The following is a 27,556-nucleotide window of genomic DNA, read 5'->3' on the forward strand; positions in this document are numbered from 1 at the left end:
CGAAACAGACGTTTTTTTTGGTGAACTTTTTTCATGTTTCTTCTAACAACGGTTAAGTGAACATTATCGATCCTCACACTCCAATTAAGAACCAGGCTACAATCTACATCAGTGGATTATTATTTCCCATTCATTATTTTAATACTAATGGCATTTATTTTTATCTTTATCTACGCGACCTGACCAAAACTAACTCGAGAACAAACAGCAACCCAGAATGCAGGCTGTGGAACGAAGGTTAGTAAAACCCTATGAATATACGTGGTAATAACAATGCTAAATCACAAATCTTGAATAAACACAAACCAAATAATAATTATGAAGTATTAGACCAAGGGTCGTCCAGGAGAATGAAAGGCGAATTAAGTCCATCAGACCTAACCAAGATGTAATATACTCCATAGGAAAAGAGCCTCCCAACCGCCTTTGTCTTCCCACAGCACGTGATAGCAAGATTTGCACACAGGCAAAAAACATCTCCCCATAAAAGAGAGGGTGAAGGGGGCTGAAAGGACGCACGTGGGGGCAATCTGGGACAGCTGCTTCCATTGATGAACTTATATTACCAATAAAATCAGAACACACACACGGACACACCGGCAGCTGTTTCCACAGGGGGGGGAGCTAACACAAAGAATGGTTCCGGTCCTTTGTAAGAAGGCGTGCCAAGGGGAGAGATTTTTTTCAGATATAATCAGAGACTCGGCCCATACATTTCAGAAGCTTGCCAGCAGAAGGAGAATCCAGCAGAAGAAGAAGACTGCAATCAACCAGCATGGTGAGGCTCGCTGAGTAGCAATGTGTTACCCAGTGCGAGTTCAGCACCAACAGAAGTAGTATCGCTCGAAAGTCATTCTGCTCTGGGTACCGACTCCCACGTGCCACTGCAGTTCGAGTTGAGCTGACGAGAATTCCAGCATCGTCCTGGAGAACAGGCGGAAAGCGCCAAACATCGACCAAGCCAGCATCACAGCACCAGCCGCGCTATCGAGCAAGAGTGTCCGCGCCAGCGAGAGCGCCGTGTGTTCGAACACACACACCGACCTGCACCAGCTGGGAACCAGGACATCCAGCAGCGGACGAGCTGTGCGCGCTGTCTGACGACGGAATCATCGCGCACCGCCAACGGCGAGCGTCGCGCCGACTCGTCATTTAACAACAAACCCGCCCGGGCGACAGAGCGAGAGAGAGAAGCCGCTGTTCGTATGCCCCTCCCCTACCCTCACAAGCTCACGACGCAGCGCCCGGCGTCTGCTTAATACAAAGCATTTATCAAGGAGACAATACACACATGAACCATTAGCTGATCGTGAAGACATTGGTGCTCATTGAGTGATAAAAAAATACGGTCGTTTAGAAGTACATCAGTCGTTATATATACTTTTTATTTTATTTTTTTAATCGCTTAAAATTACCAATAGATTCATCGATGCAAACTAAACTTTTGAAACCTTCGTTACGAATCTACACTCTCAAAGGGAAAATATTGTGTTAAACCTTTCTTTTGAACACCGAATCTTGCCCACGAATTAATTGAGGCTTAGCCAAAAATTAAGTATCTGCGTCAGCAGACACACACCACCGCACCCCATTGTCCCAAGACATTTTGTTAATTATATAATCTTGCCGATGAATCTATTGACGTATACCTTTGCCTTCGGCATATCATAATTTGCTTGTATTGCCTTTCGTATGAATATCGTCGCATGCATGTTTTAAGGACTTTCCCTATCGCCGTATATGCTCGCGTTACTCGGAGGAATTAATCAACTGTTCGGTTGCCCAGTGAAACAACGCAATCATTGATGGTTAAATGTACTGCTCACCGAGGGAAAATTCCCCGATGATACTGTGGATAATTCCAAGCATGCGAGTTCGCATATTAGAGTGTTATGTTTTTGTTTAAAATTAAAATTGTTTAACACAGAAGAGTGCTTCCTTCCTGAGTTCATGCTTAATAATCTTATTTATAAGAACTGTATCCTGCGTTGAGATTTGAATTTGGAGACCTGACATAAACACACTTAGGCATAATCAGTAAATGCTATAGCATGAATAATTGCATTATCCCGATTGATATAATACAACCCTAGACAACGAAGCTAAGCCTAATTATCACAACTGCCCACATTAGCATAAGCACATACATTCGCAGAAATTAATGAAATTAGCCGCCTAATTAGCATAATTACATAATTTAGCATAATTTTCGATAATGGCGCATTTTTCCAATCTTCATTTAATTTTTATTATAAAATTTTTTTTAAAGACATACAACACTCCCCACCCAGCCCCTCCCTGCACGACGGACGGACACAATAATCCCCTGTGGGCTGGTGTAACCAGGAGGTTCCATATTCTTAGAAAAAACCAGGAGGTTCCAACCAGTAAAAGTTGCATAGCTCCCAGTGGCGGCCCAATATCGGAACGAAGAGCATTCCAGAAGGCCGCAGAAGCAGCGCATCTGAAAGTGCGGTTGATCATCTTTGTTCGATGGTTAGTGAAAAGCCGCTGCTACGATTATGACCGGAGTTTGCATGATGATGGTTTATGGAGAGACAATGCTCATTTGATCATAAACGAGTGACTTGATTTAGTTTTTCCAGATAAAGTTATAGTTTTTTTATCTAGGCATACTCATCACGTGACGAAGCATCCATTCAGAAGTCTCGCACAGCAAGTGTGTCACTGTGCGTGAGCCACAACGGCCCGTGAAAACGAGACATCACAGACCTCATTAAGAGCCCTTTCAAGTGACCTCTTAAACATTACCTGGGGACTGCTGAAGTGTTTTTATTCATCCTGCTCCAGCGATGTCCTGTGGAATGGCGGACAAACTTTTTTTAAGTCCTCGGATACGGACGTAATTGCAAATAAAGTGAAAACGTAAATTTTATCGTGGGTTTGGTCGTGCATTTGTTTTGGTGCCTGTTTCTGAAAGTGTCAACTCTTTCGAGAAAATGTTTTGATTATCGCGCTGCTACACATTTCCACATGCTGATATCAGTCACTTTTGTTGAGCTATCATTTGTAAAGGCCAGGTCGCTTCTGAAAGAGAAGCTACACAGCTCAGTGGGTCCTAACCTGCTAAGAAAAAAAATAGTTTCTTACTTTAGTTTGTGTTTTTTTAAGTTATTTGTTTACCTTTCCTATACTTTGCACTCCTATCGTGCTTGTGAGTATTGTGTTGTTGTTATGTTCTGACCCCGTGCCCCTACTGGACATCTGAACAAAGAGCTTTATAGCTCATCGGATTCCTCCAGTATAAATACAAGAGTCTGATTGTAAAATTGGAGAACCCGGTATAATTTAGCTGTGCGGCTGTAATTCAGTGCTGTGGAGGCCAACAGCGAGGTTCAGGGCCCGATTAAGCTTCTTGTAGGCCCCAGGCACTTGTTTCGTAGGCCTTTAGTGATAACTTCCCAACAGTTGGTACTGCTGCTGCCCCATGGTGACCACTACCGCCCTTGTCATTCCACTTGTTTCACGTGGTACTTCGTCCAGCCACTGGACAGATGTCGTAACGGCAGATTTCTCGCCTACTTCAGCAGTTTTTTCTTGCTGTGGTTGTCCCACCTGATGACGATTGCTTGTGTTGCGATCGAAACGTCGTGATCTATTATTTCTCTACCTACGTGACTTTACCGAAAGAACCAAAGAGTATGGATTCCTGCAGTCACGAAAGCTTCAAATCAAGATTCCCCACAAACTTTGCTTTTGTGACCAGAACAGTGATATTTTGAAATTGACCTATTTTCCAGAACATTCCAGATAGATTCAGTGCTGAGTAAACTTGGAGTAACTTCTAGAACATTCTAGAACTTTCCAGTAATATACATACTATAAATACAAGGGCCTTAAACCCACCAGTTTAGTTTCAGCTGCCTAAGTGGATACATATCTGCATTTTTCTGAGATGGCATTAAGAGGCTGCAAGCATCCGGCAGACGTATTTTGCTATGTCTGCGGCCAATTTATCAAGACAAGAGCGAAAAAGTACTCTGTGGAAGCATCTGCTAAGATGTGTGAGGCCTACAAGGCATATTTTGGCATGCCTATCGGGGATCAAGACAAACCCTGGGCACCTCATTTCACCTGCGAGCAATAAAAAAAAACTCTAGAAGGTAAAATGGACAATTGTTTCTCGGAATTTAATGTTAAACAATTTGTTAAAAAAATTAAAATTGTAAAAAGTTTTTAATTTTAAAATGTTTTACAATGTTATTGAAAAAATATCATATATGAAAAACTTTGCGAGAATCTCTTACACCTTAGTCATGGGTGAAATGTATTTTTGTAGGATGGTACAGAGGGGAAAAGAGAGCCATGAAGTTCGCTATCCCAAGAATTTGGCGGGAACCCACTGACCACTCAAGCAACTACTACTTTTGCATGGTGGACCCTTCCAAACGTCGAAGTGGCAAGAATGCACCGGCTATCACGTATCCGGACCTTCCTTCAACCATCACCCCGGTAACCACATTGCCATGAGCTCCCTGTACCCACTCCTCCGGAGAGAAAGCATCCGTCTTTAGAAGAGAGCCAGCAAGTCAGAGCGAGGAAGACGTAGATCCAGATGACAGTTTCAGAGGTGGAGCTGAAGAGAGAAACCCATACTACCCCAAACAAAAATACCTCAACGACTTGATCAGAGATCTTGGTCTCACCAAGTCCAATGCCGAGCTTTTGACGTCTAGGCTCAAGCAGTGGAACTTGTTGGATAAAAGTGTGCAAGTCGCAGATCAGAGGAAACGTCACCAACCTTTTTGCAGCTTCATCACCCGCCAAGATGGGCTCTGCTTCTGCCACAATGTGACCAGTCTGTTTGAGGCAATCGGAATCGCCTGTAACCAGAATGAGTGGCGCCTCTTCATTGACAGCTCATCCAGGAGCCTCAAAGCCGTGCTGCTCCATAATGGAAACAAGTACCCATCTCTTCCCCTGGCTCACTCGGTGCAACTCAAAGATGATTACAGCAGCATCAAGACCTTTCTGGATGCCTTCAAGTATGATGAGTACGGCTGGGAGGTTAAAATGGTGGCATTCCTGATGGGTCTCCAAGGCGGTTTTACCAAGTTCCCTTGCTATCTTTGCCTTTGGGACAGCAGGGACACCAAGGCGCACTACCACAGGCAGGACTGGTCACAGTGGACCGAGTTCTCTGTGGGGAGGAACAACGTCAAGTCGGAGCCACTGGTGGACTCCCAGAAGGTGCCGATGCCACCACTGCACATCAAATTGGGCCTTATGAAACAATTCGTCAGAGCTGTAGATAGGGAGTTAGCAGCCTTCAAGTACCTTCAAGACTTCTTCCCTAAGCTGTCTGAGGCAAAGGTCAAAGCCGGTGTCTTCGTCGGACCACAGATAAAGAAGATGCTGGAATGCAATGAATTCCCCAATAAGCTCACTAGTAAGGAGAAAGCGGCTTGGAACAACTTTGTCGCAGTGGTTCGTGGCTTCCTGGGCAATCACAAGGTCGAAAACTATGTAGAGCTGGTTGATAATGGTAAAGAACTACGGCACAATGGGCTGTAGGATGTCCCTAAAAGTCCATGTCCGTGATGCTCATCTTGATAAATTCAATGAGAACATGGGAGCGTACTCGGAGGAGCAAGGCGAGCGCTTCCACCAGGATATACTGGACTTTGAACACCGCTACAAAGGGCAGTATAACGAGAACATGATGACAGACTGCATTTGGGGGCTGATTCAGTATTGAGTCTATGAGCAGTATTAGTCTATAGGCAGTGTTGAGTCTATGGACAGGTTTTTTCGTATTGTTTGTTGTTGTAATGTCCTTACCCGGCCCGACTGGACATCTGTGAAAGAGCTTAATAGCTCATCGGATTCCTCAAGTGTAAATAAATATTCTGATTCTGTTTAATCTCAACCAGGCCTTAATCTCCACTCTTTATGTTTCTTTCCCTGCACTCTCGATGAACAAACTTCTCTGCCATCATCTACAATTCCAAGTCTTTTCATAACCCTGGCTCGATTGCAAAAAATTGTATAAACACACACTTATCCCCTTACACCTGCTTTGATTTTTTTAAAATTTGCAACATAACGGCGAGCCCGGCACGATATGCCAATTGCTAAGACGGAAGGGAACAGAAACTGAGGGGGAACAGGGGAGTTCATTTGGACTCGCTGCCCCACCTCAATGTTTTTTTTTGGGGGGGGGGGGGGCATGTACAGGGCCGTGAGGGTTGAAGGGAGGAGGGATATCTCTTACACCTTTAAACTTGCGGTCGGCACCGTTCACTTTGGCATTTTGGGCTCGCTTAGCAACCGGTAGAAAAAAATCTCAACAATTGCCAAATAGTCACTCGCGACTGATAACTGAAATCGGCAGAACATTTTCAGTTATTTTTTTATGATGAAAAATATGTTCTGGTTTTTGTTTTTCCTCGGGAATTCAATGTGGTTGCTTGTGTGTTTGTGGATAGCAAATTTGGGGAGCGGTAGTGTAGCGGTTAGCACACTGCGCTATGAACCTCGCGACCCGGATTCAATTTATGCTCACGGCCAACACCGATGACAATTATCTGAACCGGTCTTGGGCCTCCCCTAAGTCTACTCAGCCTGAAATCAGTACCTGGTGCGGTGTGTAAACATTGTCACTGGGGAGACAAAGGCGGCTGGGCGTGGTTGTTGGCCACCGACCCCCTCGTGTGCAGTGCCAGCCTTCATAGGTGCTCGCTAACAACACTTGCCCCAACAGTCTGTCAAGGGCTACATGATGGACCTTCGTTTTTGTACTTTGTGTATAGTAAATAGTTATTAGATGTACGGTACGGTGGCTCACACCTGCGATCTAATATTTTTTTGGAGGCGAGAGGTTGGTTTATTATGCAAGATGCACGACTACCAGTGCCGGATTATCCTAGTAGCAAAAGTACCATATGCTATGGGCCCCGCACCTTCAAAGGGCCCCTCACTAAATGCTTTCAAGCTATACATTCTGGTTCAGTGATTCTGTACTTGCTCTATTACTATTTTAATAGACTGCCTTCAACTTTTATGAACAACTAGGTGTTTAAGGTTAGCGATTTGTCATATTATCTGGCTGTATAGCAAATGAAAACATACAATGACTTTACTCTGCAAGTTAAAACATTATTTTAATGTTTTCTTTATGTATGGCTCTTTTATAACATACTAGCAGTAAGTACACGGCGTTGCCCAGGCGAAAAAGGCAGACACACACATCGACTTAAACACAGACTTCGACTTGAGACACACACACATGGAGATACACACACATATCGACTCACACACATACATACATAGACTCACACATTGACCTACACACACACATGGACTTACAAAGACACACATATCGATTAAGAGACACATGGACTTACACACACACATGGACGTACACACACACATATCGACGCGCACACACACATGGACTGTCACACATCGACTCACACACGCACATAGAGCCACACAACAACAACCGCCATTCGCCACTAAGTGGCGGGCGGTGACGTCACGACGATGCCTGTGCCAGGCGATGTGCACCTTGAGGCCACGTGAAGTGTCGAACGTCCGCTGGCAGGTCACGGGGCAGACCCAGGTGCCACAGGTCGACTGAGATGACTGACTGATGCACCACCTGTGCCCCCTACTGTGCCAACTTGCTGTGCTTTAGCCACCCGGCGCTCCGCTCGTTGTTGTGAGCGTCGCTCCTCCGCCCTCCGTTGTTGTTGGAGGGCGACTGCCTCCAACTGCCCAGTAGCGTCCTTCATGAGCCTTCTCCACAGAGGCCGATCTTAAAACTGCTGGTACCAGTCATCGGCAAGTCCACTCAGCTCCACGTCCTCCTGTACCACATCACTCCATCTCTTCTCCAGCCCGCGCCGCGCCCGCTTAACCCCCTCGATCCGGCCGAACAAAAGCTGTTTAGGCATGCGGTGACTGGGCATGCGGGCTACATGACCCAGCCAGCTCAGCCATGGCTGCCGGAGCTCACCGATGGGACTTTGTCCACATATTTCAAGGATTCGTGAGCTCCTCACACAATCCAGCATGGTTAAACCCAAGATGGATCGTAGGCAGGCCAGCCTAAATGTTTTTAACCAGCGAAGATGTTCCATTAGGGGGGTCCACGTTTCGCAAGCATAGAGAAGGGAGGGAATGAAGCTTCGTGCGGAGTGATAGACCAGGTAGCTTCCACACAGCGTTACGCAACCGATGAAAAGATAATGCCGCTCGACTGATTGGGAGTGAGACCTCTGCTGTTAAACCGGAGCCGGTCATGAGCACACTGCCAAGGTATGGGAAACTCTCCACTCTCTCCACAACTGCCCTATCACCAATTGGGAGTTGTGGGGGTGGAGTGTCCGATGGTACAAAATACCCAGGCAGGTGCTTAGTTTTGGTAGGGCTGATGGTAAGGCCCCACCTCTTTTTGGCAAGCTCCAGGTTCAGCAACAGCACCTCCTACTCCTCCTCCGAGTGAGCAGCAATTACCAGATCATCGGCATACATAACATGGTTGAGCAATAGGGAGCCATCCTTTGACCACACCCGGGCATCGATCAGCCTCCCATTTTATCTGTAGCAGATGGGAATTCTTCCGGTACAACCATTGAAGGCTTCACGAATGACGTGGTCCAATATATGTTAAATAATGTGGGAGCCAGAAGACATCCCTGTCACACCCCAAGGTGTAGAGGGAATGGCTCTGACTCACGGCCACGTAGTTTGACGCGGGGACGCGGGGCCGCTCACCATCATGAAGGTCCTTAAGGATCGTGAGCAGTGGGTCAGGGACTCGGAAACCACGAAGAACAACCCAGAGCCCAGGCCTACTGATGGGTATCATAGGCCTTGACCAGGTCAATAAAGCACACACATGGACTAACACGCAGACATGGACCTACAGACACGCAAAGAAATGGACTTGCACTAACATAGAGCCACGCACACACAGCGACTAACACACACGCACATGGACTGACACACACACCTATCGACTCACACACACAAACACATCGACTTACACACACACATATATGGACTCACACACACATAGACATCCACTTGAATTACACACACATGGAGTTACACACACATATAAACTCACACACGCATTTACTTACACACACATCGACTAACACACACACACACATCGACTAACACACACACACATCGACTAACACACAAACACATCGACTTACACACACACACATCGGGCGTTGTCCGTTCGAAAAAGACAGACACACACATGGACTTACACACATGGACTTACACACAGACGCATAGACCTACACGCACACACATGGACTCACACACATCGACGTGCACAGAAATCCCCGATGATGTCACAGCTATCAGCATCGCAGTAATACGTATCAGTAAATAGCGGGACGTGAGCAATGGAAACAATAGAAATCCATAGAATTAAGCTGAAATAAGTGTACATTAAATAGCAGCAGTACGCACAGGTAAGTTGAGAAGCAAGCTACAGTCTAGATTATAGACTGGCAGTACGCCGACTCAATGACATAAGCATTGCTACAGTGGACATAAAAAAACTGGCAATACAGGCAGCAGCTGAAAAAGCAGGATACAGTCGACATGAAAGGCTGGCAGTAGTACACTGAGTGAGGTAAAGAAGCAGGCAAGAGATTATAGACTGCCATACACTGATAATGGGCAAAAGCAAACTAAACAGTGCAGATAATAGAGTGGCAGTGCACTGACGTTAATGAATCAGCAGGCAGCAGTCCACAACACAGACTGGCAGTACACCGTCGCAGCATCATAAAAAAACACCGAAAAAAAGGAAATATTTAGCAACCTAATAATAAAAAAGGAGTTTTCTGCACACAAACAATAATATTAATATCTATGGACTTTATAGCAGTAACTGCACGCATCGTGTTGGGGGAGCGGGGTCGAATAGGACATCAGACTGTGAAGAAATAGTAGCAGCGTTATGTGTATATTTATTGCATGTTAAACGCGTAACAAAATGTCCCCCGTGAGCTCGACCGAACGCACTTTCACTTGGCAGGGTCCGCCCCCCCCGCAATTAGCGTGAGTTGGTATGGTCGATGTTGCGCAATAAATAAATATCGGCAAATCACACGAAATCGCTAATTTAACTAATTTAAAGGTGACGGACACGAAAAAGGAATAGCCTATTCCCACCGCGGAGCCGAGGACGTGCCGGCCGCCCCAAAATGTTCGACATATACCCCACCGTCCGAGAGCCAAACCCCTCACAAGCGTGCGCGCGGAGACTTTTTATATATAAAAAAGAGAAGAGAAAAGAAAAGAAAGATATGTTTTGCCTTGGGTCTAATTATCCACGCTCAACTCACGTTGGCTGTAAATCAGCACAGTCCCTTAAGTTATGGCAATCTTCGGGGACACTTCCTGGAGTCGTGGAGTTTTGCCATTACTCGTACGGTACATTTCATTAAAGCATGTTTTTTTTTAAAGTATTTTTAAATATTACTTATTTAGAAGTGACCTGGCCATCACACACGGTAGCTCAACGAAGTTGAATTATCCTCATCAGGCGTAAATGTTTAGCAGTAGCAAAACACTCTAAACGCGTGATTCTAAATGTGGAGGGGAAAAATCAGAGGACCCGAAGAAAAATAATCCATTCGACCACGAGGAGAGAGAGAGACGCAAACTCCAAATATATAGCAGCAGGCATCGTCAGGTCGTGGGCATACATGGTAGTTAACATCTCCCTCGCCACCGTAAAAGCATAACCGTTTAAGTGTCGCTTCTCATCCTTCATCTCGCCTCCCGCGTCTCGCTTCGGTACCCCCCCACCCACCAATACCCGTGGTATTGGTGGCTGGTTCCAAGGCCTCTCCACCGCTATGCTGGTTCCAGGGCCCCGCCACCGCTATGCTGGTTCCAGGGCCCCGCCACCGCTATGCTGGTTCCAGGGCCCCGCCACCGCTATGCTGGTTCCAGGGCCCCGCCACCGCTATGCTGGTTCCAGGGCCCCGCCACCGCTATGCTGGTTCCAGGGCCCCGCCACCGCTATGCTGGTTCCAGGGCCCCGCCACCGCTATGCTGGTTCCGGGGCTCCAACCCGTCGCTCGCTTCCTTCTCGCCGCCTCCTGTTGCTGCTGCTGCTGCAGGGAGGCGACTCCGCTCCCTGCTGCTGCCTCCTGCTGCTGCTCGTCCTGCTGCGCAAGGTCGGGCCTCTCCCTGTGGAGCCACTCGGCTGGGTTCGCCTCTCGCTCTGCTGCTGCTCCTGGCGCTCCTTCGCCTGCTCCCCCCCTCTGATGCGCCTTCTTCCATTGCTCTTCCTGCTCCTTCAACTAAATATTGTGTGTTGTTGTGTTACCGGGTGCAAGGCCCCCTACTTAGCTGTTGTGCAGCCTCCTCTCTGTTGTGAGAGGAGACCCTGGGGCCATCGCCGACTACAGCATCTCCTACCAAGTTGGGCCCTTGCCTGCTACAACACAAATCGAGCTGCAGACAAACATTGTAACAGCTCTGCATCGTCACTCGAGGGGTGCCGGTGCAGCTGTTCACTACCTCGCCTGGTGTACAGGAGGTCGTGGGTTAGATCGTGTTCCAGACGCCTGCTGCTGTGTATTTGGAGTTTGTGTGTGAGCCACTTCGTTGAGCTGTCATTTGTGGCCAGGTCGCTTCTGAAAAAAGAACTACACAGCTCCGTGGGCCGCACCTGATGAAATCAAGTTTAGTTTTATAGATTGACTAAAAGCAAGATGATCTTGAAATGAAAATAGAGTGTTTATAATAATTCTGCACTGAGAGATGTGTCTTATTTGAGAACCCCACGGTGGCTAGGCAATGTTAACTACCTCGCCTGGTATACAGGAGGTCGTGGGTTAGATAGTTTTAAATCGAACCCAAAAAACACCAGTTATGGAATGCAAATGTGATTTGCTGTTTATTATTCTTTGAGTCTTTCGGTAAAGTGACGTAGATAGGATCAAATAAAATAACAAAAAACTACGTTTCGATCGCAACACAAGCGGTCGTCATCAGGAAAATGGGGTTAACCTCTAAAGGCAAACTGTTTATAAAGGTTTAAAAAATTAACCCGTAAAAACAAAGTTTTTCACTATAAATCCTTTATATACTTTCAAGAACCTGGCGGCTTCAATTTAACTGCTCTATAAATAGTCTCCATTGTACAGCGTGGGGGCAGGGATTTCATGCCATATGGTTAGTCAACATTTGGGTCATCATGAAACGGGCGGCTAGAGTCCTCTCGTCCTCTGGCTTGAGATGGCTGCCACCTATGGGTCAGATGATTGTCTGCCACCATTAAGCAATTGGTAATTAATTTTTTTTTTCCCTAAACTGTAAAATTTTGGAATTTTTTTTTACGAAAATTAATTGTCACGCACAACGAGTCTGTGTGCAAAATGTCAGCTCGATTGGATCACGGGAAGTGGGTTAAAAAACGACCGAAAGATTTGCACGGTCGTAAGCAAGCAAGCACGCAAGCAAGCAAGCAAGTGAACTTAATATAAAGGATTTAAAAATGGGTGTAGCCCAAGTGTCCTCAGCATGGGCGGGGCAGCTAATGTTAATGTAAGTGATGGTACTCGTGGAGGGCAACGACGGCACTGGTGGTGGGCTTCCACCAATAAAGGGCTACGATTAGTGGTGATTGTAGTAGTGGGCAGTGATGGTCCCGGTGGTGGGCTTCCACCAATTAAAGGGCTGACAGGTCTAATATGGAAACATTATAGCCAGTTACTTTTTGGTTCTTTCGGTAAAGTCACGTAGAAAGAAAATAAATTAAATAATAGAATACGACGTTTCGATTGCAACACAAGCCATCGTCATCAGGTACAAATGAATGAGAAAAAACAAACTTAGTAAACTTAGAAATATAATGCAATACAACACAGAGAGTCGGCTAACATAACAGTCAACACCCTACCTGGTTGATTGCGTTCTTCCAAAGAGTGCTAAATTTGAGAGAGAGACAAAACACAGACACGGTGACACATAGAGAGACACATAAGCATAGAGAGACAACACAGAGACACACACATAGGCACACAGAGAAACAATGCCTCTGTGTCGAGGCCTTCAGTTTTCAGTTTCATTTATTTAATATCGCCCTGTGAGCCATTCGGCTCTTGAATCGGGTGCAACAGCAACAAACAAAAGACAAAAACATGAAAAAAACATCTTAAAGTGACTAAGTGAAAACAGAAAATTCAGGAAAAAACAACAAAATATTCCAGAAAAAGCACCGTACACCAACGCTGTGTGCAAAAATCCCAGTGGGATGCAAGCCAAACAACAACAACCACAAGACAACTTAGATTAAGGCCATCAGTCTAACTCCGTACTACAACAAACAAACATGGCTAAACCAAAAAACTTTTCGAAATCAATCACCAAAATAAAGCCATAAAAGCAATGTAACAGTGATCATAGGAACTGTAACCGAATTTCACAATAAACGACATAAACAACATGTACCACCAAACCCTGCAGCCATAGCTGGCTGCATGAGTCACTCTTCAACAGCAGGAGCATCAGTCGGAGTATCAAACATTTTCAATGCACCTTTAAGATCAGCACACTAAATCAAAACACAGATCATACTTTGCAGCGGTCATCCGGAGCGAAACATTTTATTTTACCCTTAAATAGAGAGAGAGGGGTTCAGAGAGGGGGGGCGGGTAGAGAAATTTGCATGTCAATGAGAGATTTGGAGCTTTCGTGACTGCAGGAAATACTAGAGAGACAACACAGAGACAGAGAGAATTAACTTAATAAAACAAACTTAGTAAAATTTGGGAAAGTAATGCAATTCAACACAGAGAGTCGGTCAACACACAACGCATAGCCTGGTTGATTACGTTCTTCCAAAGATTGCAAAATTATAACTTAAGTGTGACATTTGAGAGAGACAAGACAGACACGGAGACACAAAGACAGACACACAAGCAGAGAGAGACAACACAGAGAGAGAAAACTAACTTAAATCCTCTCCGTAGAGGTGTTTTAAACTTGATTTGGAGCTTTCGTGACTGCAGGAATTACTTTTTGGTTATTTCGGTAAAGTCACGTTGACAGAAAATAAATTAAATAATACAATACGACATTTCGATTGCAACACAAGCAATCATCATCAGGTTAGAGGCCAACTGAAATTCGGTTTCGGCGCCGAAAGTTGGCAAATGGCCACTTTCGGCATACTTTCGGTTTCGGCCGAAACTGATATTGACTTTCGGTCGTCAACTGAAGATCTATTTAATGTGTGGATCTGGTTACACAATCCGTAAAGCTATCACCCCAACCATTGGTAAAGAACCATTTGAGGACCCAATCAAAACCATCACCTTGCCATACATGGCAGGGGTCACCAAAAATATTTCCAAAATCATTAGCGAACAGGAACCAGGTTAAATTTAACACAGTACATTAAATTCGTGATCTGATCCCATCTGTGAAGGATGTAATCCCTGACATGCAATACCCCGGTGTCGACAAACGGAGCTGTGTCTGCGGCAGTAGTTACATTGGGGAAACTAAGTGACATGTCTCGGACCGTGTTCGTGAACATAAGGCAGATCTGAAACACGGTAGGACCAATACCTCGGCCGAGGCTGATCATTGTTTTAATGCGGTGGGCTCGTACAAAATGTATTTCTCTAAGACGAAGGTACTTTGCAAACCCACTGGCTATCAACAAAGATTCGTTCATGATGCCATCCATATATATACAGACATAGACACAATTTCAACCGCGAAGATGGGTACAAACTCAGTAATTACTGGAAGGACGTTATCAACCAGTTGAAGTCATAACTGGCTATAATGTTTCCATTTTAGACTTGGCAGCCCTTTATTGGTGGAAGCCCATTACCAGTGCCGCCGTGGACCTCTAGGAGTACCATCACTACATTAACATTAGCTGCCCCGCCCATGCTGCTGACATTTGGGCGACGTCCATTTCAAACCTTTATAAACAGTTTGCCTTTAGATGCTAACCCCCTTTTCCTGATGACGACCGCTTGTGTTGCGATCGAAATGTCATCGTTTTTTTTTATTTTCTTTGAACCTATCTACGTCACTTTACCAAAAGACCCAAATACAGTAAAACCTTGGATTGCGAGTATAATTCATTCCGGAAATGTGTTCGTAATCCAAAGCACTCGTATATCAAAGCGAATTTCCCCATAAGAAATAATGGAAACTCAGATGATTTGTTCCTCAACCCAAAAATACTGTATTCATATAAAAATTATTAATACAAAATGCCTTTTTATAGTTTTATTATTTAAATTTAATATAAAGAAATCAAGTTTATTAATTTAATTTAATCGTGGCTGGTGTGAGGGAGACGAGAGAGGAGAGGAGGGTTTCGATTTAAAGCTTTCGTGACTGCAGGGATTCATCTTCTTGGTTCTTTCGGTAAAGTCACGTTAATCCTGCATAATGCACATGCATATGCAGTACTAATCACATTCCTGCATTTCCCATAAATATGCTAAATTTCTTTTGATATACAAATTCCTTTGTCAATGCGCCCAGCTTATATATATGCTCCAAGCTCGTGTGCTGTTTCATTCAGACTCTGTCGCCTCGACGGACCTGGTTTTCACCTGAGGACGGCTGCTTGCGTTGTGGCCGAAACGTCGTGAGAATTGTTTTATTATGTTTTATTTTTATTATTTTATTACTTCCCTTCTACGTGACTTTACCGAAAGAACCAAGAAGATGAGAGGAGGGTTATTGTGTAGGAAAACTTTCACTTGCAGTACAGTTACTAAAGAACAGTCACTATACTTGGACACAAAATAAAAAAAAAATTTACGCACACACTCGTGGTCACAACACTATAGTAAACAGTATACGCTCGCATGGATGTTGACTATACGGGTGAGGCACGCCGACTGAGACCGAGCATGGGAGACGATTACCCACAATCCCACAGCGAGAGAGAGAGAGAGAAGAACCATCGGCTCAGTTGTGATCACGTGACGCTCGGCAGACAAAGCGTATACTGTACGTACTACAGTACTCGTATTGCAAGATCTTGTTCGTTTATAAAATGAATATTTATTTAAATTTTTTGCTCGTCTTGCAAAACACTCACAGACCAAGTTACTCGCAATCCAAGGTTTTACTGTAATATGAATTCCTGCAGTCACGAAAGCTATAAGTCAAGATTTGCTGTTTATTCCCTCGCTCTGCCATCTCTCGGTGAGCAACAGGAGCAGCAGCAGGAATCCCCCATACTGCCGTGTCTTCCTTGGGACGGACGACGACGAGGTGGTAGAGGAGGTGGTGGTGGTGGAGCCCCCTTTTCCGCCCATGGAGTCATTCATTAAACGAGAAGAAGACGACGGAGAGGCTGGCAGTAGGATCTGGCTGGCAGTGAAAGTGGAGACGCAGGGGGAGGAGAGCGGCGGCGACGACGACGACCACGGTGAGAATTTGTCTCCCCCACCCCAGCAGAGACCGCCCATGTGCTCTGTGAGCCCACTCGTTGACAGATCGACATTAAACGTTCGTCTTAACACCCCCCCCGCTCCGTCTTTTTCCCCGTTTCTGAGGCGGCTGCAAGTCGTAGGGCGAGTGGGTTGGGTCGGTGGGTTAGTGCGGTGGAGTGGGTGGGTTGTCCCCGTTCACCACCGTATACACGACTACACACTACAATACTATACACTACTATATACTACACTACACTACTACCCTATACATTACACAACGACACACTACACGACTCTTTGGGTCTTTCGGAAAAGCCACGTCGATAGAAAAATAATTTTAAAAAATATCGCGACGTTTCGATCGCAACACAAGCAATCGTCATCACGTGAAAAAATACAGCAGGAGAATTGCTGAGGCAGGAAAAAATATTTAAATAATTTTTCTTTTCCTGCCTCAGCAGTTCTCAGAGTATGAATTCCTGTAGTCACGAAAGCTTTAGGTCAAGATTTACACACTACACCACTACACACTACACTTCTACACACCACTACTATAGACGACTATATATGACACTACTACCCTATACACTACTATATTATAAACTAGTATACACTACACTATACACTACAATACGCTGCAATATACACTACACTATACACTACACTATATACGATGCAATAAACTACTACGCTATACACTACTACACACCACTCCTAAATACTACACTTCTATACACTACACCATACACTACACTAGTATACACTACACTAATATACACTACACCACTATGCTAACATTGAAAACTAATTTCTTTAGAACTGCTTGTGGTTTATGCTTTAGTTTGTTGTCCTTCCCCCCTTTCCCACGCACTTTCGAATAGCACGGTTCAACAAACACACACGTGTACATTTAGAGAGAGGCATAGTACTAGGAGTGCCGTTGTGCAATTTTAAAGAAGTTGTTTACTCACCGCAGATAATCGTAGTGACACGACCGCCGCCACTCTACGGCAGATGACGCCAAAAGCTGTGCCACACCACAACCCTCCCGTGTGGCCTTGTCGGCAGGAGCCTCGTTACCGATAAAAGTTATTTCACTTTTCGATTTTCTTCCGGCTCTGTTTTTATGACGTACGTAGTGATGTACACGTATATACACATGCGTACACACACGTACGTACACATACATACGTGCACTTACGTAAGTCATTGGTTTTTGTTCCGATTCCGTGTACGATTCCGTGTATGTCATGACATACGTGTACACACACACGTCACCCGCGTTTGGAAGAAAAACCGATGATGTACGTCACGACGTACGTGGACGTGCACGTACGTAAGTCATCGGAACTGAATCGGAAGAAAAACTGATGAAGTACACGTACGTACACTTACGTCATCGTTTGTCTCTCAGTAAAACTCCCGAGTATGCATCTCTTGCGTACGCTTTGTGTGCTGTTGTTGTTCCATCTCTTCATGGGTTGAGAGAATTAGATGACATTTAAGAAGAAGAGCAGCAGTAGGTGGATTATGAGGAGGACACGTCAATCGGAGGGATGACGGCCTTCTGGTCAAGGCTCACATCACAGTGGCATCCATGACAGGGGTTTATTTTTTCGTTGTTGGGTTAGATCGCGTAAATATAAACGTGTCGTTAAACCCGCCTCCGCCACCACCTGACACAGGCAATCAGGAAGGGGATTTGTCACGTTAACAAAACGTGGTTGTTGCGTGTTGGAGAGTAAACCCACAGCACAACATTTACAATTCGAGTAGCCGTGACATTTCGCCAGTAATTACAACAACAACCAGCTTCATCCAGTGATGGAAATTATTGATCGCGAAAGCCTACTACTACAGTCGAACCTCTCTTAACGACCACTCCTGTTAACGACTAATCACTTAATGACGGGGCTCCATGGAGCCCAATGTGTTTGCTTGCCGAACATGCCCCTGTTAGCGATGGGCAGTTGTATGTACAGTCAATATCAATTAATGTATTGATTAACCATGTTTATTTTAATATGATGTCTTTATGTTTTAATGTCAATATTATAAAAGTACGTTTTTTTGGGTGAAAAAGGGTATCGGAACTAATTAAGTCTTTAGCGTGTATCTCCTATATTCACTTAATGACCAAATCACTGACTACATGTTAAAACTGTCACGGTGACAGCCAACAACGCCCGTGAGAGTGGTCACGCTAAACCGTGGAGAAGGAGCGATTTGAATCGGCTCGGCACGTGTTGGTGTCGGATGGATTTTAACATCGCAGGGTCATGAGAGGTGGTCGCGGCTTTGGAAGGACTATCACCCAACAGTGGATTGACCGTGGATGATGATGATGACAGATGGGTTAGATTACATAAACATATGTATCGTTAAACTCACCAACCACCCGACAGCCAATCAGTAAGGGGTTTGTCACATAAACAAAACGAGGCCAATGTGTTACTAATACAGCACTAACCAGTTGTTGTGTGTTGGAGAGTAAACCCACAACGTTACGTGCAACGAGTGTCCGTGCTCGTGAATCTGATTGTGATAAAAAATAAGAATAGGTATTTATTTTGGATACAATTTTGGATACTGGCAAAAAAGGTATCCTATAGATAAAACTGCTCCAGCCGAGCACACAATATGTGTTCTCCTACTTGCTTTGTCTTTGTACTGTTCACCTGTTGGCATTCGCTGTCTCTGGTGTAGACCAATCAGCTTCAAAGACAATGCGTATATTATCAGAGCATGTTTGCACGTGTAGTGTCAGCGGAGCGGGAGACAAGGTTCTTGAGGAGGCACCTTTATTCAACACTTTCAGGTTCACAGATTCGCCCTCGCTTCTCCCAAGTCGTCTAGCCTAGCCTTGACACAATCCTCACCGTGTTACACCGACGGCGCCGACCCAGACAGCCAACAACTATCCAGCCGCGCAATATCTCGCGAAGACGGCAGTGATGAAGGCGGCGAAGACGACAGCGATGACGAGACGAGTCCACTTCCCAGAACCGGCAGCCACGAGCTCCCGCTCTCCGCTGCGTTTATGCTACCCGGCACAGCCTGGCTCTTCCCTGGCCACGCCTCCCTTCTCACTAGCGGGTTCCAGGGGCTTACAGATGGGGTCCTCCCTGACCCTTGCCCCAGTTCCTCCGCCTTGGCGACACACCCGTGTATATGCTCACCGGCGTGTGTACTGCTCGGCCACCGCAGTTGCCATTGCTGGACAACAGACGGCGCTATTACACTACACATGTATCGACACGAGTATGTATGGTTAATGCAGACTTTATGCCTTGCAAAAAGGTATCTCTCCGGTGTTGGAACATCTTTACACAACTCCTATTTTATTATTGCCAGAAAAGGTAATTTTTTTTTTCTTATTTTTTCTTTTCATCTCTTTTTTTTGTATACTGGCAGAAAAAAAGGTATCCCGTAGGTATATAACCTGTTCATTGTTCGCCTGCGATGTTTCATCTCTCGGCCGAAGGGGCGGACGTGCGTGCCGGAGAGGAGGATGGTCGAGAACTTCAGGTCAAACGAGAGGCGCGGGAGGTTGAACGAAGGGACCTGCACATTGTGGAGGTCGACCCTCAAGATCCGCTGGTTGGCGACGGTTCATCTGTGAGACCTGGAGAGTCGCGGGGGGATTGTTTGGGATCGTCAGGCGTGGCGGAGATCGAAGTGGAGGTGGGCGACGACGACGATGGTGACGGTGAGGGAGGGGAGGGAATTCCGATGGATCTTGGTCGCTGTGAGGGGTGAGGTCTGGTACAGAGGCCTCTCCAAGCTGTCGATGTGGTGGTAGAGATGGAGATGGCTTTGGGGGACTTAAGTGATAAGCGTACAGAGGAGCTCCATGTGTATGTTTGGGGGTGCTGTGGTGACTTAGAAATGTTAACTTCCTCGCCTGATATACATGAGGTTGTGGGTTTGATCCCGACACTGACGCCTGCTGTATATTTGGAGTTTGCCTGTCTCTCTCTCTGTGGTTGCATGGATTTTTAGCCGGGTCCTCCGGTTTTTCCCTCCACATCTAGAATGATCCACATGATGATAAGCCACTTCGTTGAGCTATCACTTGTGATAGGCAAGTCACTTACCTGGTAAAATAATGAAAAATGGTTTAATTTAGTTTAAGTGTCGTAGTATGATGTTCACAGCCCCCTCACCAATGACTGCATCAACAACAAAAATTAGTCGCGTAAAATGTGGGTCTACAACAATTAATTTGGCCACACTACATCTCTGGTAATGTAAATATTGGTTTTACCATCAGGAAAAAAAACGTTACTCTCACGTGGCAGGGCAGGTAGAGAAAGTGCTTCTCCTTTCCACGTGCTATATCAGAGGTCATTTTAAAAGGCTCTTCAAACGGTGGTTTGGTGATAACTGCTTCCGTGGGCCTTTCTCTCATGTTAACTCTGCGAGGGGGGGGGGGGCATCCAAACGGATTCTTCCGTCTCACGGCGTGACGACAAATAGGTGTGGGGAAAAAAACAACAACGGTCTGAACGTTTGTGTGACAGGGATGGTCGTGGACGGTGCCCCGGAAACGCTCTCCCATGTGAAAAAATCCACCGGGACGACCGCCACAGCGACAACGACGACCCGCGCCGGAGAGAGATCACACGGCTGCTCGGTGTGCGGCAAGAGCTTTGTCCGCCCGTCGGACCTCAGGAACCACGCGATGAGCCACACGGGAGAGAAGCCGCACAAGTGCTGCGTGTGCCAGAGGGCATTTGTCGCCGTGTCCAACCTCAAGAACCACATGAGGGTCCACAGGGGAGGGAAGCCGCACTCGTGCTCCGTGTGCGGCAAGGAATTCAGCCGCCCCTCGGCCCTGGCGACGCACGCCGCGATTCATGCCGTGCAGAAACCGAACGTGTGCCCCGTGTGCGGGAAGGGCTTCAGTCGCCCGTTCACCCTCAAGTGCCACTTGGCGGTCCACTCGGCCGACTGCCCGCACGAGTGCCTGGTATGCGGGAAGGGGTTTGGCAAGGAGACGCAGCTGAGGAACCACGAGATGATCCACACGGGCAAGTGGCCCCACGTGTGCACCGTGTGCGGGAAGGGCTTCGGGCGCCCGTTCGCGCTGAAGGCCCATGCGATGATCCACACGGGCGAGAGGCCCCACGTGTGCACCGTGTGCGGGAAGGGCTTTGGCCGCCTGTCCACCCTTCAGAACCATGCGGCCTCGCACACCGGTGAGAGGGCGCACCGATGCCTGGTGTGCGGCAAGGGCTTCAGTCGCCCGTCGGCCATCAGGGGCCACATGGCGCTGCACACAGGTGAGAGCCCGCACCGGTGCCCCGTGTGCGGCAAGGGGTTCACCGAGTCGACGCAGCTCAAGAGGCACGTGAAGAGCCACACGGGAGAGTGGAGCCACCGCTGCTCCGTGTGCCAGAGAGGGTTCTTCCGCCCATCGGAACTGAAAACTCACATGATGAACCACACGGGGGAGAGGCCGCACGAGTGCTCGGCGTGCGGGAAGGCCTTCAAGCAGTACGCAGCCCTGAGGACCCACATGATGAGCCACACGGGAGAGAGGCCGCACAAGTGCTCGGTGTGCGAGAAGGACTTCGTGCATCACGCAGGCCTCAAGACCCACATGCTGACGCACACGGGAGAGAGGCCGCACAAGTGCTCGGCGTGTGGCAAGGACTTCGTCTACACCGCATCCCTGAAGAGCCACATGAAGACGCACACGGGAGAGAAGCCGTACAAGTGCCCCGTGTGCGAGAGGGACTTCCGGCACTCCACGACCCTGAAGAATCACGTGAAGACACACGTGGGAGAAGGAACTTGCGCGATCGGTGAGCAGGAGTAGTTTTGATTTGTCAAGCCCTTTGTGAGAGGTGCACATGGTACACGGCAAGTTGTATACAATTGGTGTCAGAGGCTGTGCGTGCTCCATGCTGTGGGATAGTCAGGGCTCATAGTACCGATCATATCACAGAATCCGAACATTTATTTAAACGGCAGGAGGAATCCGATGAGCTATAAAGCTCTCTTTCACAGATGTCCAGTAGGGGCACGAGGGCATAACGTTATAACAACAATACACAGTACACACAAACACGATATGAGTACAAAGTACAAGACAGGTAAACAAATCACCCAAACACATACAAATAAAACGAAACCATCCCGATCCTACCAGGCAAAGCCCACTGGTATTTACTAATTTTTCAGAAGCGACCTGGAGAACACAAATGATATCTAAACAAAGTGACGTCATCTGCAAAAAGCAACGACGCCGCCTCCATGCCCCTGTACTGGAAACTCTCCCTACCTCGGCTGCACCTTGATATCCTCCCCATGAAAATCACAAACCGGGGTGGAGACAAGATGCACCCTTGGCGTAACTTTGCCTCGGTTATTCATGAGCCTGTGAATCCAATGGAGGTGAGAACTCAATTGTTCCCAAGAAGCCACCTTCCTCTTTCCCCCACTGGAAATACATCAAAATTGATGCTCTTGATTTTGGTAAACTTCATGACCTGCTCTCGAAAAGGACAACAATATGCAACTTTGTCAGATGCGGCTTCAGCCAAGGAGCTACAGGAGAGCTCGAACTGGACGGTCACGTCAATGACGAGTGTGTGGTCACCTCTGGCAACAATCAGATAAAGTTTCCCGTAGATCACGTTTATCAATTCTCAAATAGGGCTCCTTGTAGATCGACCAACCCATTTCCACCGCTTCTACTGCCAAGGTGTCACATTTTATTGCGGAGTGCATTCCTGGCTTTCTGGACCGCTGGACACTGTCCAAGTATGTGTGAAAGGGATTCAAGTCGGGGCGAGCATTTCCTACAGGACCGCAGGGCTCCTTCCCTGCCTCTCTTCAGGCTCTCCCTTATTGGGTATATATTACTCCGCAGTTGTTATGCAGCGATGTTGTGGCACTCTGAAGTGACGCATTGCTGACTTTACCCTCTGCAAAGTTCACAATACCTATACCTTCAACTGGTCTTTCACACCATCTTCAAAACTTCACGCTGCCTCTAGTCGCATGGTATCGACCAAATGGGTTTTTTTGGTGCCTTGAAATTCCACCCCTCTCAGCTCATATTGGGATATGGAATTTGTCTCTTTTCCTGGCCCATACCCACACCTTGAGTGGACACTATATTGCGGGTGACCTTGTCCGAGGATTTTTTTACACCGTGCAGCCTCAAATGAACCGATGGGATCATACTCTCTAGTGTAATAATGCCTAGACCTCCGTCTCAGGTCCGAGAGTCCAAACCCCATCACAGGTGGAGGCAGAAAGGTGTAACAGTTGGTTTACCCCATTTATATTCTCCTGATCTAGCGTGAGGAGAGTAGACGATTTATAATATCAATGATCGTTCTGCTGGGTAGATGAATCTGGGGGGTACAGGCATACCCCGTTTAGCACGGGAGATGCTTGCCTGGAAAGCGCTTGGTGAATGGGCGCTATATACGGGGTCATAACATAGGCCCTATGGAGATGTGTTTCCGACATCGTAATTTATCACCTACAACCAACACACTTGATTTGAGGCTTTCGTGACTGCAGGAATCCATACTCTTTGGTTCTTTCGGTAAAGTCACGTAGAAAGAACCAAAGAGTATGACCAACACATTAGGGGTTCATTGGGTTATTGGAACAATATTACGGATGATAAACATGACTTATAAATACTGTTAATGGTACAAAATTTTTAAATAACCACCAGTGCATGGTGCGACCCCGATATGGTGAACTTGGCAGCGCTGGGAGACGAGATGGGAGTTGCAGCATCCGCCCAGTTGCGCAGTCCAATCTGTGACTTGGCTTCCACGGCCCCCACCCCACCCCGGTTTTAGAGGAAAGCGCTCATTGGCGGAGAGCGAACACCGCGCTAACTCGACTATGATAGCACTCGCTCATTGGCTGAGGGTGGAGAGCGTGAAAGGGCACTAATACTGAACAGGATTTGGACGAGAGCCTACACCGCGCTAACTCAAGCACGGCTTTTTATCTTTATTTAAATTTACTGAACGTTAAGTATGTAATGTTTTTTTGTAATAAACACTGTATATATTTCGTTAAAATAAAAATTTGCCCGAGAACAAATAGCTCTATAACGAATCAGTGCTGTACGCAGTAGCGCTAAACGGGGTGTGCCTGTACATACACGTTAAGAAGCTCCACTTTCTGGGCGGGTTTAAGTGGAGCTTAATCAATCTTGGACATCCAGTCCTTCAATTGCACTGTCATACCTGGATTTTAAAATACATGTCCATGGACTGATGTTTACACCCAGGTATTTAATAGCCTCATCAAGTGGAGTGTTGCATCACAGACACTCCATGGCCTACAATTGGTAACTGTGTATGAATCTTTCGTTGGAGTAAGCATAAAGCCATGGAATTTCTTGGCTTGAACAACTAGCCCAGGTAATTTGCATAAGGATTCCAGGATGCCGATATTTGTGGCCATTTCCTCACAATTTACTCACTCGCATCAGATCATCGGCAAACAGGAGTGAAGTAACTGTTAGATTTGATTGAATATCCAACTCCGTATATTTCTAGGGCAGATACCAGCGGGTCCATAGTCGGGTTAAATATCAGGGGTGACATGGCGTCGCCCTGCTTCACACCAGCTTTGTTGTTGATGTCTGGTGTCCAGACCCCTTTGATCTCAAATGATGTGGCATTCTCATCGGCGTTTTGAATGATGCCAACCATGTGCTCATTGACTTTCATGTACCTCAGAACCCACAAGATGTGGGCATGGGACACGGAATCAAACGCCTTTGCTACGTCAACAAACTCCACTTCAAGCGACTTGCGCGTTATCTTTACATGCTTCATAAGGCCTTGCAACACCTTAACATTTTCCGAGCAGCCTGGTGCAGCTAGGAATCCACGTTGTCGAGCATTCAGAGGACAGGCATGTTCCAGCCTCGCTGTCAGAATCCTGGAGAACAACCTCAGGATCATACACACAAAATCGTTATTGGTCTCCAATTACCGAGGTATACCGAAGTACTTAAGTTCTTCCTCATTCGTGACCTTGGGAATTGGGATCGATCTGTTCCTCTTTGCATTTTGGGGGATGACACCAGTGATCAGCCAGGCATTAAATAGGGCAGCCAATGCTCACCCTTCAGGATCCACTTTAATTATTGATTACTTAAGAATGCTATCTGGATCTGCTGTGGAAGACTATGTAATAGCACCCATGCACGGCCAGCAATTCTTCCTTTGAGATTAGGGATTCAAAGGGCAAATTTTTCGCTGACCTTGATGACTTAAAGTGACCCAGCCCTGGGAATGGAACAATAGTTTCCCACTTATTACAATGACTCGTAAATGTCACTAAGTGGTACTTTGCAACTCTGATGTTCCGTGCCAACAAGGACCAAGGAGGCGAGCTGAGAGCAGTTCTTTGAAAATAAGCTTTGGTATTTCATGTACCTATCTCTCTTCTCAACCATATTCTTCATTCTAGACTCTGCATCGGTGGGGTCCTGGAATGTGGCGTTTTTGGTTTCCTCAACCTCATCGCTCGTAGTACTGCTGCTGTGGCCGAGTTAACGAAGTCATCATACTGCCCGATCACATTCGATGCTGGCTTTTCTTGGTGCCCAATCCTACTGGCACACAGCTGCTTCACTGAGCTTAGCCCCTATCGTCTCACTCGGTGGGGCCGACATTGTTCGAAGCTGGCTTCAAAGGAACCTTTTTCCGCTTATTCAGGTTTCGTCTCTTATCCGAGATTTGCCGGCTAGTTTTAGTCACCAGTACCTCAGCAAATAATATTTTTGATTTTTATTTTCCCTTGACAATGTATGTCGAGTCGAGCTATGTTTGCTCTTTTTCAGAAGCGACCTGGCCACAAATAATAGCTCAACGAAGTAGCTTCTGAGGAAATTTATAGCAGCTAAATTATCTTAAACGCGCATTTCTAAATGTGGAGGGGGAAACCGGAGGACCCGGAGAAAAATCCATGTGATCACGGGGAGATCATGCAAACTTCAAATATACAGCAGGCGTTAAGGGTCAGAATCGAACCCACGACCTCCTGTACACTAGGCGAGATAGTTAACATCTAGCCACCATTCCACCACGTTACAGGAGAACAGACTTTCGATTAGACGGGGGGAAATTATTCCCAACACAGGACACCGGGTGCACCCAGAGAAAATCCAAACACACCAGTGGCCTAACACTCAACTGCCCCACGCGGATGAGTTCAACGCATGTGTTCTTGTTGTAGTCCCACCGCCGATCCGCCTTGTGGCCCAACGGGTTCCGGGTTCGGGTAGTCATCAGTGCCGGATTAAGCTAGTGCGGGGCCTGTAGTATCTTTATCTTCCTACTAGCCAGTGGCGGCTCGTCAATAGAGGGCGCAGGGGCGCCGCCCCCATCAATATTCAAGAAATATATATATACAAAATTTATATAAAAATACATAAATAAAATATTTTTTTCATACGATGTGCCGGCTGGTAGTAAGAAAAGCATCAGCATTTAATAAAAACTGGCTTTAATCGGTCAACTATTTTCTATGTTTTTCAATGTGTTTCATGCGGGGCGCCGGACAAATGGATGTCTATGTGAGACTTTACATTTTCGGACAGCATGTGACCTGAAGCTGGTCTCTAATTGGTTTCTTAAAGATTCTCCTCGGGGCGCAAGTCGTTGCGTCCCTGGCCAATCAGAATTGGATACATGTTATTTTATCCAATCTGATTGGTTCTCGTCACCTGTCATTCAAATTTACGCTGTAGGCCACTACTGCGAGTGCGAAGGCGACACCACTTTGACACTTGCTAGGCTGATCAAATTTTTTGTGTAAACAATGGCAGCAGTTCATCCAAATTCTGTAATTTATTTACAAAAAAACCCTTTCACAAGGCTTTCGCTGGAAGAAATAAAAAAGATAAAGGATCTCGGACCGGACCAACCCGATTTACAAATCCAGCAGCAGGCCAGTGACAGAGGACGAAGCTACACACGAAGCTTCACCCGCGCTTGTTATGAGAAACGGAGGTGGCTGGCTGGATGTGATGTTAGCAATTCTCTTTTTTGTTTTCCCTGTCTTTTATTTCAAAGTGTCGGCACTGAAGTTTTGTGGACAACGACGGGGGTAAGAGACCTCAAACATCTCTCTGA

At 46.4% G+C, this 27,556-nt stretch overlaps 1 protein-coding gene across 3 annotated transcripts; it reads left to right on the forward strand.

Annotated features, from left to right (window-relative positions):
- The first annotated feature begins 11,068 nt into the window (after window positions 1–11,068).
- LOC133360629 (zinc finger protein ZFP2-like) lies at window positions 11,069–27,137 on the forward strand. 3 transcript variants are annotated; one of them, XM_061579423.1, is made up of 4 exons: window positions 11,069–11,180; window positions 16,206–16,420; window positions 19,909–20,133; window positions 20,948–27,137. In XM_061579423.1, exons 2-4 carry the CDS (start codon window positions 16,306–16,308, stop codon window positions 22,246–22,248), a joined length of 1,641 nt encoding a protein of 546 aa, XP_061435407.1. In that variant the 5' UTR covers window positions 11,069–11,180; window positions 16,206–16,305; the 3' UTR covers window positions 22,249–27,137. The 3 variants fall into 3 exon arrangements, with proteins under 3 accessions (XP_061435407.1, XP_061435409.1, XP_061435408.1); XM_061579425.1 differs by lacking the exon at window positions 11,069–11,180 and adding an exon at window positions 14,887–15,996; XM_061579424.1 differs by lacking the exon at window positions 11,069–11,180 and having other exon boundaries at window positions 16,015–16,420.
- Window positions 27,138–27,556: the final 419 nt, after the last annotated feature.

The sequence above is a fragment of the Lethenteron reissneri genome, chromosome 69, assembly GCF_015708825.2.
Source record: "Lethenteron reissneri isolate LAM-NWPU_2019-01 chromosome 69, ASM1570882v1, whole genome shotgun sequence".
Taxonomy (NCBI): domain Eukaryota; kingdom Metazoa; phylum Chordata; class Hyperoartia; order Petromyzontiformes; family Petromyzontidae; genus Lethenteron; species Lethenteron reissneri.

Bases quoted from the DNA above. Each gene is read 5' to 3' on its own strand.
- LOC133360629 (XM_061579423.1), top strand. From the start codon at position 16,306: ATGGAGTCATTCATTAAACGAGAAGAAGACGACGGAGAGGCTGGCAGT. The intron at 16,421-19,908 runs GTGAGAATTTGT...TCTCGGCCGAAG, and splicing joins CGGCGACGACGACGACCACG to GGGCGGACGTGCGTGCCGGA. The intron at 20,134-20,947 runs GTGAGGGAGGGG...TTTGTGTGACAG, and splicing joins CGACGACGACGATGGTGACG to GGATGGTCGTGGACGGTGCC.